At 41.5% G+C, this 17437-nt stretch overlaps 1 protein-coding gene across 2 annotated transcripts in view; it reads left to right on the top strand.

Moving 5' to 3' along the window:
* The window catches only part of dock1 (dedicator of cytokinesis 1), a 201838-nt gene that overhangs the window by 68202 nt on the left and 116199 nt on the right, over window positions 1-17437 (top strand). For both annotated transcript variants that reach the window (XM_061028646.1, XM_061028645.1), the window contains exons 24-27: window positions 3613-3683; window positions 7543-7649; window positions 13537-13664; window positions 15921-16016. In XM_061028646.1, coding sequence (XP_060884629.1) covers window positions 3613-3683; window positions 7543-7649; window positions 13537-13664; window positions 15921-16016 — 402 coding nt within the window. The remainder of the gene's footprint in view (window positions 1-3612; window positions 3684-7542; window positions 7650-13536; window positions 13665-15920; window positions 16017-17437) is intronic.

The raw sequence follows: 17437 nt of genomic DNA, 5'->3' as shown, positions 1-17437 counted from the left end.
ACAAAAATATGAGACCCCGGCACCTATATTAAGTTTTTTTCAGTTTAAAATGACTAAATTCCTGCACTATCTACAGTGCACAAATACGTTGGCAACGCTTTGGACAATAACATACAAGAGAAAGAAGAGGTTCTGCTGGACTGTTTCTGCACCCAGGCGGGAATGAGTCCAGATAAATCCAACAGTTTTTTGTTATCGTATTACTCTGCAAGGCCACGGTAGAGCTAGGGTAGCTGTTTCAAATATTTACGCTAAGCTAAGCTAAGCTAAACTTCTGAACCTCGTTCGATCCATTCATCAAGTTTTAACCGTTCTGCAATGTTCATATACGACTTCTAATGTTTAGACTCCATCCTAAAGTGAAACTTTAAAAAAGAGTTTCTAGTTTTCTCAAATGAGCAAAACATAAAAAATAAAAGTGTTGTGTAGGTTTCCGACAACAATACGAGAACTTGAACCTTACAGTTTAGATTGTGAATGTGTTTTGTGCAGCAAATAAATAAAAAAAGCTCGAGTCTTCAGCAGGAGATCGTGTGTTTCTTTGTCACCAGGGCTTCTCAGGCACAACAGATTTACTTTAAATGCTTCTCAAGGTCAGACGCTGGATTCATTATTCATGGAATAGAAGGAGGGTTGTATTATCAGACATGTTGAACATATTTTGTGCAGCCCAAACATCTCAAGTCTTTCTTTTATCTCCACATTATGTATGTTTGTTCTCTGTTGGTTTCTCTTATCCTTCTGTACCTCTCGCATGTTGTTTTTCTTCTCTCTCCTCTCTGACCTTGACTGTCCTGTGGCCTGCGGCTCCTCTGGCCTTCTGCTCTTTAGCTGCTCCTTAAGGTATTTATTTCTTCCTCCCTCAGCCTTTAAGCTCTCTCCGTTGTGTTTTTGTTCCGTTCTCCTTGACCCTGAACTTTGAAACCAACATACTTTTTTATTATTTTCTTCAGGTTCTCTCAAAGCCACACACACACACACACACACACACACACACACACACTCTCTAGTGTTCACCCACCTTTGCTTTCAGAGATAACATAATCACAGTGTACATGCACCTTGGCACACCTACAGTAGATCCATGTGCACGCTCAACCATAGGAGAGGTTCAGGAGTCAATTAGGAGTCAGTTGCTGTGTAATTGGGTGAGATATTAGCTTTACTGTCAGTAAATTAAAAACTGATCTTGAGGAACGGGCAGGAAAGCGAGAAATATAAGGTTTCTTCCCCGGGTCCGCCCTCAGTGGAAGCACTGTGACAGGTGGAGGCTAATGAGAGGTCCCATCATACCTCAAGTCTTTACTCTGATAAACATCTGGACACGCATGTTGGAGAAAACTTAGTGGCATAGGCACTCCTGAAAATGTCTAGATTTTGATTATTATGAGTTGATTATTATGTCCCTCACACCATGAAGTTTCCCCTGTCAGCCTGGAGGGGGGAAGGTCTCAGGAGGGAAGACATGATGTAAAAAAAAAAAAAAAAAGACGATGGAGAAATTCAGGATGGCAGATTAAGCAACAGAGTCAACACCATATATACAGTTTTTGCCTAAAAGAAAAAAAAAATCAATGCTACGTGTTCAACATGTGACTGAACGAGTGAAAAAGAAGAGTTTGAATCAGCTCCATGACGTGAACAAAGATCGCAGCGCTTGATGTCAAAGGTCATCATCCCGGTCCACTCACTCGTGTGGAACTTTTCTGAATATTCCTTGCTGCGTTCACTTACCAGTTAACCTCGATTTAACGCTGAAATTTCATTTGGGGCCTGGCAGAAAAATGCAGGATAATTCTGGGTGAAAATAAGGCCGTCTGCGTTCAACCATGCAGCTCACTCAGATGAATTCATTAAATTGTCAGGGAAGTTAGTGCTTGTGTGCAAACAGCTGTACACTAACACATAAAAGCTTTTTCAGGTGATTTCAAAGCAAAAAGAGAGGCACTAGACTCCAATTCACACTCAAGATCAGCATTACTGTGGGGGGGGGGGGATTTAAGTTAAGGTTTAAGACCAAAGTGAAAAAGGACATTCTGTTCATATATCTTCTTTAAGAGGTAAACAGTTTGGTTTTGATCAGAAAGTGCCAGGTTGTTTAACTTAATCAAGGTCATACTGCAGGTTTTCTGTTTGCAGGGAGAGGCAGAGAAGTATAGGTGTGCATATTAAAGCACTAGAAATAAATTGAGGTTTGAGTTCATTAAAGCAGGAATCTATTCGGAGGTCATGACTAAATCCATACTCCACAAATAAAGGAAGGTGTCCCTCAGTTCCCCTGCATGCAGACATTTTTTTTGAAATATTCTCTTGAGACTGGACATTTTTAAAGAATTAGCTCTTATAAAAACACATTTTAAAAGTCTGAACAGAGTGATCTCTCATTTTAAAAAGGTCATGGTTACCTTTCTTTTTAGCATTTTAGCATTTGACTTCCAGCACGCTACATGTGTAGAGCAAACCAACCTGTATACGACAGACTGGCACTGCTGCTGATTTGCACAGATGCTGTATAAACACCACAACCCACCTTGGCCGGTGTTTAGCAACAGTCGGTGAGAGAGGGGAAGTGTCAGCCTGGTTAATCATTCCCGTTATTAATGGATGGCTCTGCCGTCAGCCGCCGGGTGCACGCACTTGATGACTTTGTTATCATATCCATGGGTGAACGTAGACCCCGTCTGGCTGTATCTATCAAAGGATCATTACGGAGAGATTCCCCTTTGGTCCCAGGTTATTTATTACAAGTTCAAACGGCACTCCCCCTGCCCTCAGGTTCACTCGCTGAAATATACGAAGAGAAACAAATACAGTATGAAGAGTTGTGCTCTGATGTCAGGTTCATTTATAAACTAGCCAGTTAGCATAGGGACATTCAACCAGTATATTATATTCTTTCAAACAACCTAGTCTATCATTAATATCATAATATCTGTTTATATCATAAACAGTTCAAATGTTCCAGTTAGTGGCCCTAAGAAGGCAAAAATGTTTGGACTACCTCAGCCTTTTTGCTAATGAAAAGTATGGTCTTCACTAGTCTTCATCAGTTGAAGCTCCTATCAGGAGTTTTAAGCTGGTTATGAAACAGACTGAAATTAATATTATTGCCACTTAATGACCTTCTAAACAACATCAGACGATCAGCAATGAGATCGACTGTTTCTAGATTGTCATAACCGAAGTCTAGACCGGCTGCAGCAGGGTAGGTGTCATATGAAGTGATTAACAGCGTGCTGCCCAAATAGCATTTATTTATTCATTTTTCAAGACAATTAAAGACTGTTAAAAGGAAGCAGGTGGAGATATTTGATCAGAAAACAACACTTAAATACTGTATGTACAGGACAAGATCAGCATAATGATAATATATTTAGTAGATAATGATATTTAGTCCACAGGGGGGCGCCAAAATGGCCAGAAACCGAAAGGTCCTCACAGGAGCTTTAAAGAAAAATCAGGACATTTACACTTACACACACATAATGAAGTGACACAAAACCTCTGTTGTGTATAATGGATGATGACGTGTCTTTTAGATTTTTAATCCATGGTAAAACTTATGAACCTGCAGCTGAGATTGATCTGCTTGTCTAATTGTTTCTTGAACAGGGTGCTGCACTGAAGTACATTCCCACCATCGTCAACGATGTCAAGCTGGTCTTTGATCCAAAAGAACTAAGGTAATTTAATGTTTCCAATCGCATGATTCCAACCCTTTGTTGTTGTGAAACAGTAAAGGTTATACACCACTATAATACAAGGAAAAAGTGTTCAATTTGAGAGAAGAAAATGCATGATACTGGAACAAACATCTTTCTGAGTGTCTCAGACTAAGAGAGAGCAACAACATCACAGCTCATTAAAGCAGATACTTGAAGTCCAAATTGGCCTTAAATGTCTTTTTGCTGCAGAACAGAAGAACAAAGATCTATAGCTTCGTCTTCAAAGCATCTGCTCGACTTGAAAATGTCACGTTACAGATGTATCCCTAACAAGTTAGTCGGATGCTCTTCTGACTATCAAGACAAAAAAAAGCATTATTATTTCTGTTTTGTCTCTACCTCTAGTCTGTTTTTATTCAACAACTCAGCATTCAGTTGTCGTTCTGCATTGGTTAAACATGCTCAGGTTGCCTTGGAAACCCACTGACTACTCCACTCAAGTGTCCATTTCAGTTAATGTCGCCGACCGTGAATGTCCAACCTGCTATAGCTGAGAAATAAGACTTCTGCGGCAGCACATGCTTTTGTTTAATGATACTAAAGAATCAATTCCTATAATATAACAACAAATTGTAGAACATAGAAGTCAATAAGGGATTTTTAAATGAATGTTTTTACCCTTTGTATAGAAATGAATGGACTGTGAATTCCAAGCTTCACAACCTCTGTGCAAGTTCCACTTATTTTTGGAGCCTCTTTCCCAAATCGGTAGGACATTTCATTTCTAACGCCCGCCTTGTGGGTCTGCTCTTGATTTTGGTCCCATTTGACGTCTTTAATCTTTTATGAAAGGACACAGCATACAAACAAAACAGCATGGCCTCATTCATGGAGCATTTTATTGCCAAATAAGTGGAGAAGGCTCTTTTTAATATATTCACTGAGGTGCAAATGAATAAACAAATATTTCATTTGCATTTCCATCCAACGTTTTCTCATCTAAGTCGGGTGAAGGCAGTCAAAAATGAGTCAGGAATGAAGTCTTGATCCTCTCAAAATGAATTGTGCACACAGTGCTATCACTTGGAAGGACACATTGGTATATTAATGTTTTGTCATAAAGTCGAAACTACTCATTCCAAATGGTCAGATTTTCTGTGTTGAAAGTCATGAGGGATGCTTAAGTAAAATTAGAGTTTGTTTAAAGTGGTAGAACCAAGAGAAGCCGACGTTCAGCTCCTTTTGGACCAGTTTTAGTCGAATTATCTGAAAATAAATCCATCATTCTTCAAACGCTTGTCGGATCAAAGTGGCTGTTGACTTTTAAAAAATGAACAATGTGGCCCATGGTCATATAAATAAGTCATGCGCTGCTCATAATATTCTGTTGTGTGTAATATGGTACGAGGCTTTTAAATCTTTGATCTTGTTCCCATTGAGCCACAAAACACAACACCTTTTCTTTGTTAGCTTTAGCTAATGAACACCACAACGTTGAAAGAACAACTTCCTATATTGAGACGCTGGACCATCTGATGAGCTCATAAAAAGCAGTGTTTAAAAACACTTAGGACACTGCGGGTATTCTCCACACCTTGAGAACGGCTTTGCCTGTTTATTTGGAAGCCCCTAACATGGCGCCCATTCTGTTTGAACACCTCCAACAACTGGGCAGCTGCCATTTCCAATGCAGATTCCCGGCCACACAGGCCCTCCAGTTGCTGCCTCTGGCCCCCCCACTCCACTCTACCAAATCCATGGCCAGGTTTAAGAGGGATTCTTTATTCGAAGGCAGAAGACCATGTCTGCTAAGTACCATTTCTCTCGAGTCCAAAAAAGATTTAGTTTTTTTTCTCCTTGAGTTAATTCAGAATCAGTTTTGTGTTCGCTGATTCTGTTTCATGTCAGTCAAAGCAAGGTGCTCATTCTTAATCATGTCACTCATGATAACATATTTTGAGAAAATTGACTGGTGATAACCCGATGCTCCCTCCATGAAGTCTGTAAATAAAAGAGTCTTGATCAATGCAGAGATATAGTTTAAGTAAAACACAGATGCTCAGCTCAGCTGGTTTGAAGGACTGGAGTGTTTGGGAGTATAATTTAAACTGCCTTTGATAAAAGTTTAATTAAGTGATGGGTCGCACATGTCCTGAAGTGAATAATAGTACCTCTTTTTTTTCTTTTTTTTACCAAAATTATCTGATAAAAGGGTTTTATGGTTCATACCTCTTCTACAAATGAGGTGAGTCCAAATGACAAGTGCGATGCTTAGGCTCTGCCATCATTCTCCGGTTTTGGCACAAGAACAGCTTTTGATGTGAGCTTTAATTCTGAAAGCTGGGCTCCTTTATGAACCATTCACTTAGCTGTTAATCACAGGCCGGGCTCTCTTCCCCGCCTGAGCGAAGGTGGCATCAGCTGTTCCTGCTGTTAGCACAAACCTGGCTGAGCGGCTGAGCTGGAGGCGACTAAATTGAAGCCTCAGGGGCCGGGGTGTTTCATCCCCTGCCAGAACCTTTTTCTTTTTCTCTCCTCCTTGAGCCTCAGCTTGCCAGCATAACGAGCAGCCAGCCTCCTCACAGAGGAGGAAACTGTCAGCGACATGTGTGCACATGAATGTGGATTTATCTCTCCCGCACTGAACTGTTGAATGCTCATGGGTTGATCTCGCTGGGACAGATGTTTGGGGCGCCTGTAAAGAAAATGACTCATGGGCCCAAAAAATATTTACTTGAATGCCGCTCTATGGAGAAAAATAGCATTCAGAATAGCAGCTCTCTGAAAGAATAGAAGAAACATTTTAGGTCTCTGAAGCCACTAGAAGTGAAGGTCACACATCCACACACCCAAACGGGCGTTCTCACTTGTGTGATCTGTTTTGACCCTTCCCAGGACAGGTAGGTGTACAGTTGACGCCATTGACTTTTTGAATCGTCAGTATTATTCTGGGTTAGTAGCGCGCTCGCTCCCATGTGCTCGCTTCCAAGACTATATTCCTCCCAGCAGCAGGTTCAACTCTCTTCCGTGACCCAATGCTGCAGAGCATCTCACTCTGTCCTCCAAATGTTTCCTGTCTCTCCTAAGCTGTCTCCTCATGATAAAAGGCTAAACGACCAAAAACAAGACGGACAGCGCCATGAAATGTGTCTTCACACATCACAAACTATGTCAATTGGTTGCCCGGGTTTAAGTACGACCTGTGGCTTCCCACATGTCATTCCCCACTCTGAATCCGCTGATTTACTCTATCCACAGTTCTATCAGAGTTTAGACAAAAGCCCCAAAAACAGATCTTTAAATATATATATATGTATATATATATATGTTATGACAAAATCTATTTATTGAATATTTTTTAGACTTTAAAACACATGTTGGGTTATGCATGTGCATTTATCTTTTGATCTATCTTTTTTTCGAGTAACTTACCTTGGTTAATAACTTTGTGTGTTGTGTAAAATATTTGTATGATACAGCAGGAATGTGCTTTATATTGGGGTATTATAAGATATAAATAGAAATCCATTGAACATTTCCTGACTTTGGACTCACATAAATAAGTCACTGACTCTATATTTGATTTACCACATCGATTGGATCCTCTAGCGACATCCATCTCAGGTAGCAAGCTTCCTCAAAGTTCGCCTGAGGTCAGATCGTCTTTGAGGGTGACATATCTTCATCGTCTCACACTATTTATTGTCCATTCTCCAACCTTATCCAGAGTGTCTGAAAAGCAACTGGGCGGGTGTTCAGGACCTTAATTGTGTTGTTTTTTTTTGGTGATTGATCATGATGGGAATCAGTCAAGCAGCCCAAGAGATCTGATTGCTTTGACCTTTTCGTCTGTATTGTCCTCCCTCTGTCTCCGTAGCAAGCTGTTCACCGAGTTCATCCTAAAGGTTCCTCTGGGTCGCCTGGTGAAACAGAAGCTAGACTGTCTGATTGACATCGTCCACAGCGATCTCTTTACTCATCACGGTGAGAGTGCAAACCACACACACATACACATCACACAATGTACTCACAGTTCTTTGGTGCATGCACCTTTGCTCACGGTGCAGTAATGTAGGCAATCATACCCACCACCTGCCTCCTCTCGGCAGCCCTGCGTGAGCCCGCAGTAAAGGTCATCAGTGAGGTGTAGTGGAAAGCTTTCCTGTTATCTTAGCGAGTGAAGAATCCCCGCTGCTAAAATCACATAGACTCTATCTGTATCAGAACATCAGAATCCCCATCAACCCCCGGTCCTGACGTCTCAGCCTCTTCTTCCTCTCCATCTAACACTTCATCCTTTTTCTTGAAGCGTAGTGATCAAGTTAAACCTGTCATTTTTTTTCTGTTCTTTTCTAACCGCAACAGGACGTATTATTTCCTATTTTTTTGTATTGCACCGTGCTATAACATATCATATCAGTATGGTTTGGTATGTTATGGTATTTAATGATTTAGTATGTTAAAGTACGTTATTCTATTGTATCATTTCTGGTATGATGCTTAAGGGTTTCATACCATATCATTCCATTCCAATTAAGTCTATGGGATGGTATGTATTGGGATGTAGAGATGGTTAATGTGATCCCTCACCGAAGTTTGCATCTGCAACCAAGCTAGCCATCAATCAAGCCAAGTGAGCCATTCTCTTAGGCCATGTTAGGTTAGGTCCTGATTTAGAGACAAACACCCTCTCCCACACACACATTAAGTGTTGTGCTGGTAAATTACATGCAAAGTTCCTAACCCAATTAAACAGCAGCAGTGATTTACTGTGGCTGGCAGGCACAACACATGCCTTAGAGCAGACAACTAACCGAAGGAAGTGGACAACAATTATCCGCTTGTGTGGTTGCGCTCTGCCTCATGCATCAGCAGATGTTCAGTTCAGCATGAATATACAAAAACATGAATGATGATATGAAGCTTGCACAGGGTTAAATAAATGGCTCGTTTTTCTCCCTATGGAATAACACTGCTGTGGAACGCCACACTTTGATAGAAGTGTATGCGTAATCAACTTTTATCCAGATCTTTATACTTTAGCAACACAAAAGTATGTGTTTACTGAGTAACCACTGAAGGGCAGTGCTCAGTCCTTGGTCCTCTGGTCATTACTATTGATCTTTTAGTTTTAATTATGGCCATGCAAGCCTCCCTGATGTTTGTGAATGAGCTGCTGATCAGCAGGGAAACTTGTTGCAAGGTTGTAGATATGGCCTAACCCGCTGCTTAGTTCTTATATGGCTCCACAATCTGGTGCTTTTAGCCTTTTGAGATGTATTCAAGTTTTCAAACTCCATAAATAGCAGCTTTGTTGCTGAGTAAAAATGTCCAATCATACTCAGAATGGAGAACAGCCTCACTTACACAATGTTCTAGGTCAGATAATAACCACAGTGGTTGCCTTAAGAGTCAGCCAGGGTGTTTTGAAGGTTGGAAAATCAGATGTTTGAAGTGTATAGACTTTTTAGACTCAATCCTGATCTGCATGTGATCCCTGAAAAGTTCTCTATTAAAGTGAAATGCACTGTATGCTTGAAGAAAATGAATGCCCAGCAAGATGCATCTACGTGGATGCTCAAATCCCAACATGGGGTCTGAGCACACTCATCATTATGCATTGAGCATGTTCAGTGATTGAGCTGTTTTCTTACCTGAAGGCTGCACAGTGATTAACATATTAACAGTTTCTGTGTTTAAGCATGTCTTACATTAGAATTCCCTGTCCCCATTGGGGCCTCTTTCTGTTCAGCTTTAAACAGCGAGATGGCATCCCCTTTTCTCCGTTGCTTTTCTTCTTTTACCTTTGAGGTTGAAATGCTGTGTGTTAAAAGTGATTGGTATGCATATGCAAATCCCCGCCGCGGAGGAAAACTTAATGAACTCAGAAAGAGGAGGGGGAAGTTTATTGTTTCGTTTTTCTATTTCGGAGGCGCAGCGTCGTGTCACCTTGGCTGTTGATGATGTTTAAGGAGAGTGCAGGAACGGGCACATAAATCACTTGCAAATGGGCTCATTGGAAAAGAACAAATATGTCAGCTGCTCTCCTGGTCTGTGTTAAAAGGGGAAAATCAGTGTAGCGTCTAAAATCTGTTTGCACTGAAAGTTTGAGGAGAGCGCTCATGGCCTGGCTTGATAGTTCCAGTCTGCTTCACTTGCTCCCATCCTGTTTCTAAAGGGACTGTGCGTGCATATGTACACTCACATGTCTACGGCCTTTAATGTGTATGTGTTTGTGGGTGGTGTTACTATCTGTATTTGTGTTTGCAATTTGGAGCTGCAAAGAGAAAACAGGATTGTCCCCTCTTTGAAAGCGAGGTATTAAACACGCCACACAATCTTAGACGCCCTCAGATTGAAGATCTGCTTTTGTGTTCAGACCCTCGGAGGATACTAGACAAGCACACATGGTAAATACACACATACATACACACCTTTTTAGCTTTAAGCTGTTCAAGCAGATATCTCGGTGCTCTATTCCACAGCACCAAAAATATTTGCAGTGCAGACATGGTTGTCACTTTGTATCAAGCTGGCGTACATTTGGCAAGGCGGATTCTTAACATCCAAAACGTGTCTCTTCAGGAATTTGCCAGTGAAAGCTTCAAGTGAATACACACTGTACTGTACGGCAGCCTGACCACTCAGAGGCCCTAAAATGAATTCATAGATGGGCAAAATGACACTCCAGTGATGTTTGATGTTTGCTCTGGGGATGGCCGGGTTTATAAATCAAATATTTTGGTCCAAATTGAAATCTGTAGATTAAATTGAAAAAGGTTGAAAAATGGCTCTGGCTATCTTTTTAAAACGTTTCTAAAAGAACAAATAACTTACAATTTATTCATAATTCGATTTTGAGCCCTCGGTTACAGCTGCAACCTTTCCCGGTGTTACGGTCTGGATGAGTGACGACGCTGCACACAGACTGTTTCTGGTCTTGGTCTAGTCTCTGTCTCGCCCTGCCTTGGTCTTGGTCTTGACTCGGTCTCGATCCCCAAATGTCTTGGTCTTGTCTTGGTTTTGGAGCACTCTTGCCTTGGTCTCGGTTAGTGTGGTTTTGACTACAACACTAGGATAAATGCTTTTGGTCATAACTTTAATGTGGTGCAACATAAACTTTATGGTTTATACTGGCATAACTTTATACTTTATGGATATTAAAACATTTTCTTTCCATTTTTTTTAATTCATGGGGTTCCTTGTAAAATTCTCCCTAATCCCCACCTTCCCCTCCCCCCGACTCATAAATACTCAACATATTTCTTGAGAGATTTCTTTTGACTCGTACAGCATCTCGTGAATTGAATCTTATCGTCTACATCATTGTGAAGATTTATTCTCTGGGATCCATAATTGGTTAATTTACTTCTTTTCAACACGGAGCTTTCCTATAATTATTTTTACATTAAATTGATTAAAAGCAATTCAAAAGGAGCACAGAAACAACGAGGGATTTCCCAGATTGCTTGTAGAGAATCGTTGTGTAATTGATGAACTAATCAATGTGTGAGTTATTAAAAATGAAATCTCAAATCCTCCACAAGTCTTTATTTGTTAGATTTCTAATGACTATGTAATGCATTCACGACCATTTAGTTACATGTTCTGTGTTTAAATGATTCTGCCTAATGACTTCTGATGGATTCTAGTAATAAACTGAAATGATATGAAGGCATTTACCTCAGTAAAACAAATCTGTGTGTGTGTTTGCATGGGGGTTTATGCATGTACTGTAAGTATTAGGGCCCGACCGATATGAGATTTCTAGTGCCGATACCAATATTGATATTGGGAGAGAAAAAAATCAGATAAATCAGCTGATATCTTTCTAAGATCTATTTTCGATCTTTAGAAATGTATAGATATAGATATGCACATGTATTGCATTGATCCCTCAAATGCAGTTATCAAACACTTTAGGAAAAGATTTACAGTATATTGAAGACAGGATGGTCTCTCAACTGGAAAGTAACTGCATGTTCTGTACGTGCATCACCGCTTGACACTCTGGAGAGTGATGATGGTTGTTGCAATCCACATAACTCATTCTGATGGCGACAGCCAGAAAGAGAAGTCTAGCAATATCGGCACATATCTGTGACAGAGTTAGCCAATACGGATAGTCACTGGATAGTCACTATGTTAATATCGGCCGATATTATCGTCTGGCCCATTAATCGGTCAGGCTCTAGTAAGTTCTTTCTTTCTTTCGGTCTTCTTTCTGTTTTTTCTGACTGTTTGTTTTTACTTCAATGTTACTTTCTATGTTTTTTCTTTTCTCCCTCTCTCTCTCCCCCCCCTCTCTCTGTCTGTCTCTCTAACCCTCTCTGCCTCTCTCTCTGTCTCTCTCTCCCTCTTTCTCGCTCTCTCTCTCTCTCTCTCTCGCTCTCTCTCTATATTGATGGAATTTCTAGTTAAAATCTCTAGGTCTGATATGCCGCCCCCTTTAAAATTGATTGTATATTCATGTTTGGTACCTCTGGATATTGTTTATGAAGAGGTCATGAAAGTTCACGATATTAATCAAGCCTCACTTCGTGAGTTTTTTTTATCATCCCTTCTTGAATGTTTTAGTTATTGACAAAGCTTTCTGTTTGTGTGTGTGTGTGCGTTTTGATGACATTTGACTTTGTGCCTATTTTGGCCTAATAAGGCTGTGTTATCAGTATCTGTAAATTAGAGAGACTGTATTGATTGTTAGTGGAAATCCATCTCTGGGTTGTGATTTAGAGAAGCAGTAAGGTCACATCTTTTCATTATAGGGAGTGTTATATGAAGGGTACTGTATCCCAGTGGACTGCCTCTGTATTCATGATCCTTTAAGATCCTTTCACTCAGTGTGCCTCAGCTCTGCTGTTCTCCTTTTCTTTTCAAATGACTTTGACATCAATAGTCTGCCTTTTTGTTCGTCACAGACACTAAGTGCACTGCATGGGGGCATTAAGTGGTGTTTTGTTCCGACAAAGGTTTTCTTTTCTTTCCATGCATACAGATTATTAATTTATATTTATACCTTAAACCATATGTAGATATGTGACCCACCCACACACACAAATACACCTTAGATCGGAATCAGAAGGTTTAATAATATTAATATAAAAAAAATGTTGGCCTCCATTAAGACTCTCACCAGATACGTGTGCGTTGAGTGTCAGCTCCGCTCTCGTACGGCTCCATGCCCCCTCGTGCGTCACCCGCAGGCTGCGTTTACACATCGCAGCACGGAGCAGATCCGCTGGACAGCTGGAGTCCTGAGACCGAGGAGTTCCAGCATTAATTACAGAATCACACAAGACAGCGCGAGATAATATGATGCACATAGTATGAAACCATTATGAACTCAACGACAAACACACATCAGGTCATTGGACCCAACTGTCTCGACGGAGGCTTTTATTCTGAAAATAAACCGGATGTTTGTTTTGCTGTCTGACTTCCTGTCTCGCTCGATCCCCCCCCCCCCCCCGCTCTGGCATCCATCAGGCAAAAATGAAAGCATGTTGTAGAGGGCTCCAGACTGCTGGAGCTGAGACGCAGCGGAGCCAGTGGAAGCACAAACATTGAATAAAGTGAAAACCTAAAGTGGCGGAGCGGAGATGGGCCGAACACGTATCTGGTGGAATTCAGCAGCAGAATCCTTCCTAGCTTATCAGTGCTGTCCTTCTTGCCAACATCTCCCGCCTTCACTTTTGCTAATGTCTATAATATAAACTGTTTAACTGCATTTCTTCTATCTCTGAGGACGCTGCAGTAACCGGCTGTGTGCGTCCCTCATCGAGCCCCTGTTGAGAGCCTGCGCTGCGCTCCCTCGTCGCCTCAGTGTGCTGAGCTGTTTTGTGATTGTGTGTGTTTGACGTTTTCCCCGCAGACTGTCGTGAGATCCTCCTGCCGCTGATGACGGAGCAGCTGAAGTTCCACATGGAGAAGCGGGAGGAGCCGAAGGCCTGCTGCCAGCTGCTAAGCGACATCCTGGAGGTGCTCTACAGGAAGGACGTGGTGAGGAACGCAGCTTTCTCGACTTGTATTCCCCTCTGGGACAAACAGAAGCGTAACAAGGGGATTAAGCCATTTGAAGTACAGTTGTGGTGATTTTACTGAATGGCTGCTAATCAGTGTGCTGTTCTGGATTTATTTTATTGCCCCGCATGCCCTGGAAGGAACACATTTAACAGCAGTGTTAATTTACTCACCTGTAGAGCTGGCTGCTCTAAGTAATTCATTGCTCTGAATGGCTGGAGGCCATTTTCAACACCATGAACATGTTCCAAGAGACGAGAGATGAGCTCTGCTTCAGCCCTCTCTGTTTCCATCCAGAGTATTTCCTAGCTATGAGGTCTGTAACGTTATGAAGTTGGTCAGAGCAAATACATTTGTTTGCTGTTTATGCATAAATTTAATTTATAAGGTGGCAGAAATTTCCCAGAAATTTCCCATTTCACTGTCCAGGAACCCAAGGAACTTGTTTTTTTCAGAGCAGTCAAACCTCAAACATTCAATTTTCAAGAGTACATGAGTTAAAAGGAGCAGATTTTCAGACGTTTGAGGCTGAAATCTTCCATTTTAGATTGTTTGATTGTTCCCGCTAAAATGACTTCAATCCTTAATTCTGAAGTCAACATTCAGCGATCAACAAAAAATTAAATAACCTCCTCTGAGTTCTTGGAGTGAAATTTTGACTCTAAAATGTCCAAATGACTGCCTAAACAACTAAACACTTAATCGCTCTGTGTCAGTTTAGCTTATTAGTTCAATCGTGGGTCGTGCACACAGAGGCTGTTAGCCCTCATAGAAGCAGCTATGGGTTAAACTCCCACACCTTGATCACTTGCCGCATGTCATCTCCCTCTCTTTCTTCCCTGTTTCAGACTCCATCCACTGCTCAGACCTCAAAATAAAGACATGGAAATACCCAAAATGTCTCTAAACAAAAAATCTTAATCTTCTTCAAATTATCTCTTGAAATGTGAACAAACTTCATGTGATCTGGTTACCATAAAGTCAACTATCTGCTGAGTAACTTTCCATTTTCTTACAGGAACTCATATCCTTCATTCTCAGGCTTTAGTCTTAGACCTCACATGCACACATGATAACAAACACAAACACTCAGCTGCTTTACAAGTGTTTCATCCTCTTCCATGGCTAGACTCCTGATGTCCTCCCTGAGGCCCTCTCAAACCCTCCACATTGATCACCACTCAGGCCAGGCCTCCCACTCCTCACTCTGCGAGGGGATTATCCACCTCTTCCTCTGCCTCTCTCTTCCACACTCCTCCTCTCTCTGTCTCTCATTTCACTGCTTGCTATCCCTCTGTATCTCTCCCTCTTATGCACCTCTCCTGCACTGCACACTTTTGTAGACTTAGATAAAACAAAACATATTTAAGGAAATGATAGAGATTCTAGATTCAACATAAAAAAAAAAGAAGAATCCAGGCTTTCTCATCATGCACTGGTTTTGTTGTTAGTTGGAAGTTTAAAGAGGCCAGGATGTTCCTCCAAAAAAAAAAACCTCTGGGATTCCTGTGGGTTCTCACAGAAATGTGTGTCACACTCGCTGCGTTGGAAGGCAGTAACTGAAACTCCCTCCTCAGATAGTTTACTCTCCCTCAGCGCTCCTCTGCCATTGTGTCAGCGCGCGTGTGTTTGTGCGTGGGCACGGACGGGCGTGCACAAGTTCTTCAACTGCAGAAAGAACTGAGTAAATTATTGAAAGTTTAGCTGCAGTGCTCGCTCTGCTTGGAAGTTGACAGGTAGAGAGAGTGAAAACAGCCAAGAGCTCACTGCGACTCGCTAATAAGCAGGCCCAAGTTAAAAAAATGTCCTTCTGATGATAACGCTGTGTGTGCCGAGAGGGTGTTTACCTCTCCAGAAGCCTTTACAGTATCATCTGAGTTTGAAGCTTTTCAAGACAAGTTTTCACATTTTCTTACATTTTTTTGTCTAATCAATAAATATGATTCTTAGATTTTTTTTCACGTGTGTAGATTGTTTAGTTTGCCCATCATTTTTTTGTTGAAAAGAGTAGCAGAGAGAATCACTCCCATGATTCCCCGCGAGCCTCGACGTCATCTTTTTCATCTCACTGCGTGTTTGATTCCCTCCTCTACTTTGCATTCACTGAACATCGCTGCTACAAAACAATGAAATTACATTTACACATGAAAAACTTTTTCTTTAAAATGTTACTTTATATATTCTGTGTTATATTTAGTGTCTCTCTTGACATGTGTGTGTGTGTATTCTGTGCAGGGTCCCACCCAGTGGCACATTCAGATCATCATGGAGAAGCTGCTGAGGACCGTTAACAGGACGGTCATCTCCATGGGCCGAGATTCCCCTCACATCGTAAGTTTGTTTGATCTCTGAAACTATTAGCACCATTTCTTGTTTTCCTCACACACACACACACACTCATGAATACACACATATACACACACACACACACTCCAATTTGGAGGCTCCTGTTCCGCAACCAGTTTAACTCCCAAAGGCCCTCTGCAACTCCCAATTCTGCTCTGCAGCTATCATTAAAGGTAAAGTCTACCTTGGCAGAAAGCGCCATCTGAGAGTTTTCTTTGATCTGCTTGTATCAGTCTCCAGCCAGCTGTTTGTGTGCCTGTGTGTGTGTGTGTGTGTGTGTGTGTGTGTGTGTGTGTGTGTGTGTGTGTGTGTGTGTGTGTGTGTGTGTTTTGTTTTGCTGTGCGTTTGCCTGTTTGTGTGTCTGATCCCTCATTTATTAAAAAAAAAAAAAATTCTGATGCTCCACACTGAAGTCTAATCAGCACACTCCACCTTCTGTTAGCATCCTTTCCCCCTATCACTCTCTTAGCTAGTGCTCAGGTACAAATTAAAGCACTTCTCCCTCATGTCATAAATGTGTCTTCTGCCAATGAACGCCAACTTCTTTATCCCTTCACTTGTTCTATCGCCTCCTGTTGATGCTTTTGTTCATTAGGGCTGCGTCAGCTTTGTGATGTGACTTTGAGAATAAGACGTGGGTAATAATACGCTTATGTCGTTTTTTACGCATCGTTTTTATGACAGGGAATCCTCCGAGGGCACTTAAAGGTACTTTTACAGCCCATTTAAATACAGCCAAGTGATGAGGGAGACAGGTGGTCATAACTTCAAGTAGGACAACAGTGCGTCATATGATATTGATTGATTATATTGATACTGTAATATCCCTCCTCCTCCTGCCTCTGCTTCTTTATCCTGCATTTGTGTGTGTGTGTGCACATGCAGTCAGCCTCTCCATCTGGGGAGCAGCAGGAAGCAGCATCACCTGTTTAAATAGAATCTTATCTGCTTTCATTAGCCGTCACTGAGCCACACCGGCAGAGAGTGATTTAATAAAGCCAACAGTACCCGGAGTTATCACACACTAATCATCAAGTGTGTGTGTGTGTGTGTGTGTTTGTGAGCGTGTGTGTTATGTCATAGTCTTGCAGCGCTCATCCTTTGTCCCCCGTGTCCTCTTGCTCTCTTCGTCTCTCTCTCATACTTCTTCTCTTTCAAAGTTGCAGTGAAGCGATTTTACATTTGTGAGATCGCCCAGGTGTTCCTGAATTCCATCTCCCCGTCTGTTTAAAGCTATTTCAACACTTCACTAAGCTAAAAGTGTTATGAGGAGGAATAGGTTTTTTTTTACAAAGGATCAGTACTGTGTATCGTGCTGCATAATGTGGAGCTAATACAGCTGTGAGTTTTAACGGAGGGCTCTCCTCGCTTTGCCAGCTGCCTGGAGGGGTCTAGGACTCCCACTT

Source organism: Labrus mixtus, chromosome 21, assembly GCF_963584025.1.
Source record: "Labrus mixtus chromosome 21, fLabMix1.1, whole genome shotgun sequence".
Taxonomy (NCBI): Eukaryota; Metazoa; Chordata; class Actinopteri; order Labriformes; family Labridae; genus Labrus; species Labrus mixtus.
This window is presented reverse-complemented; position numbering and strand designations above follow the sequence as displayed.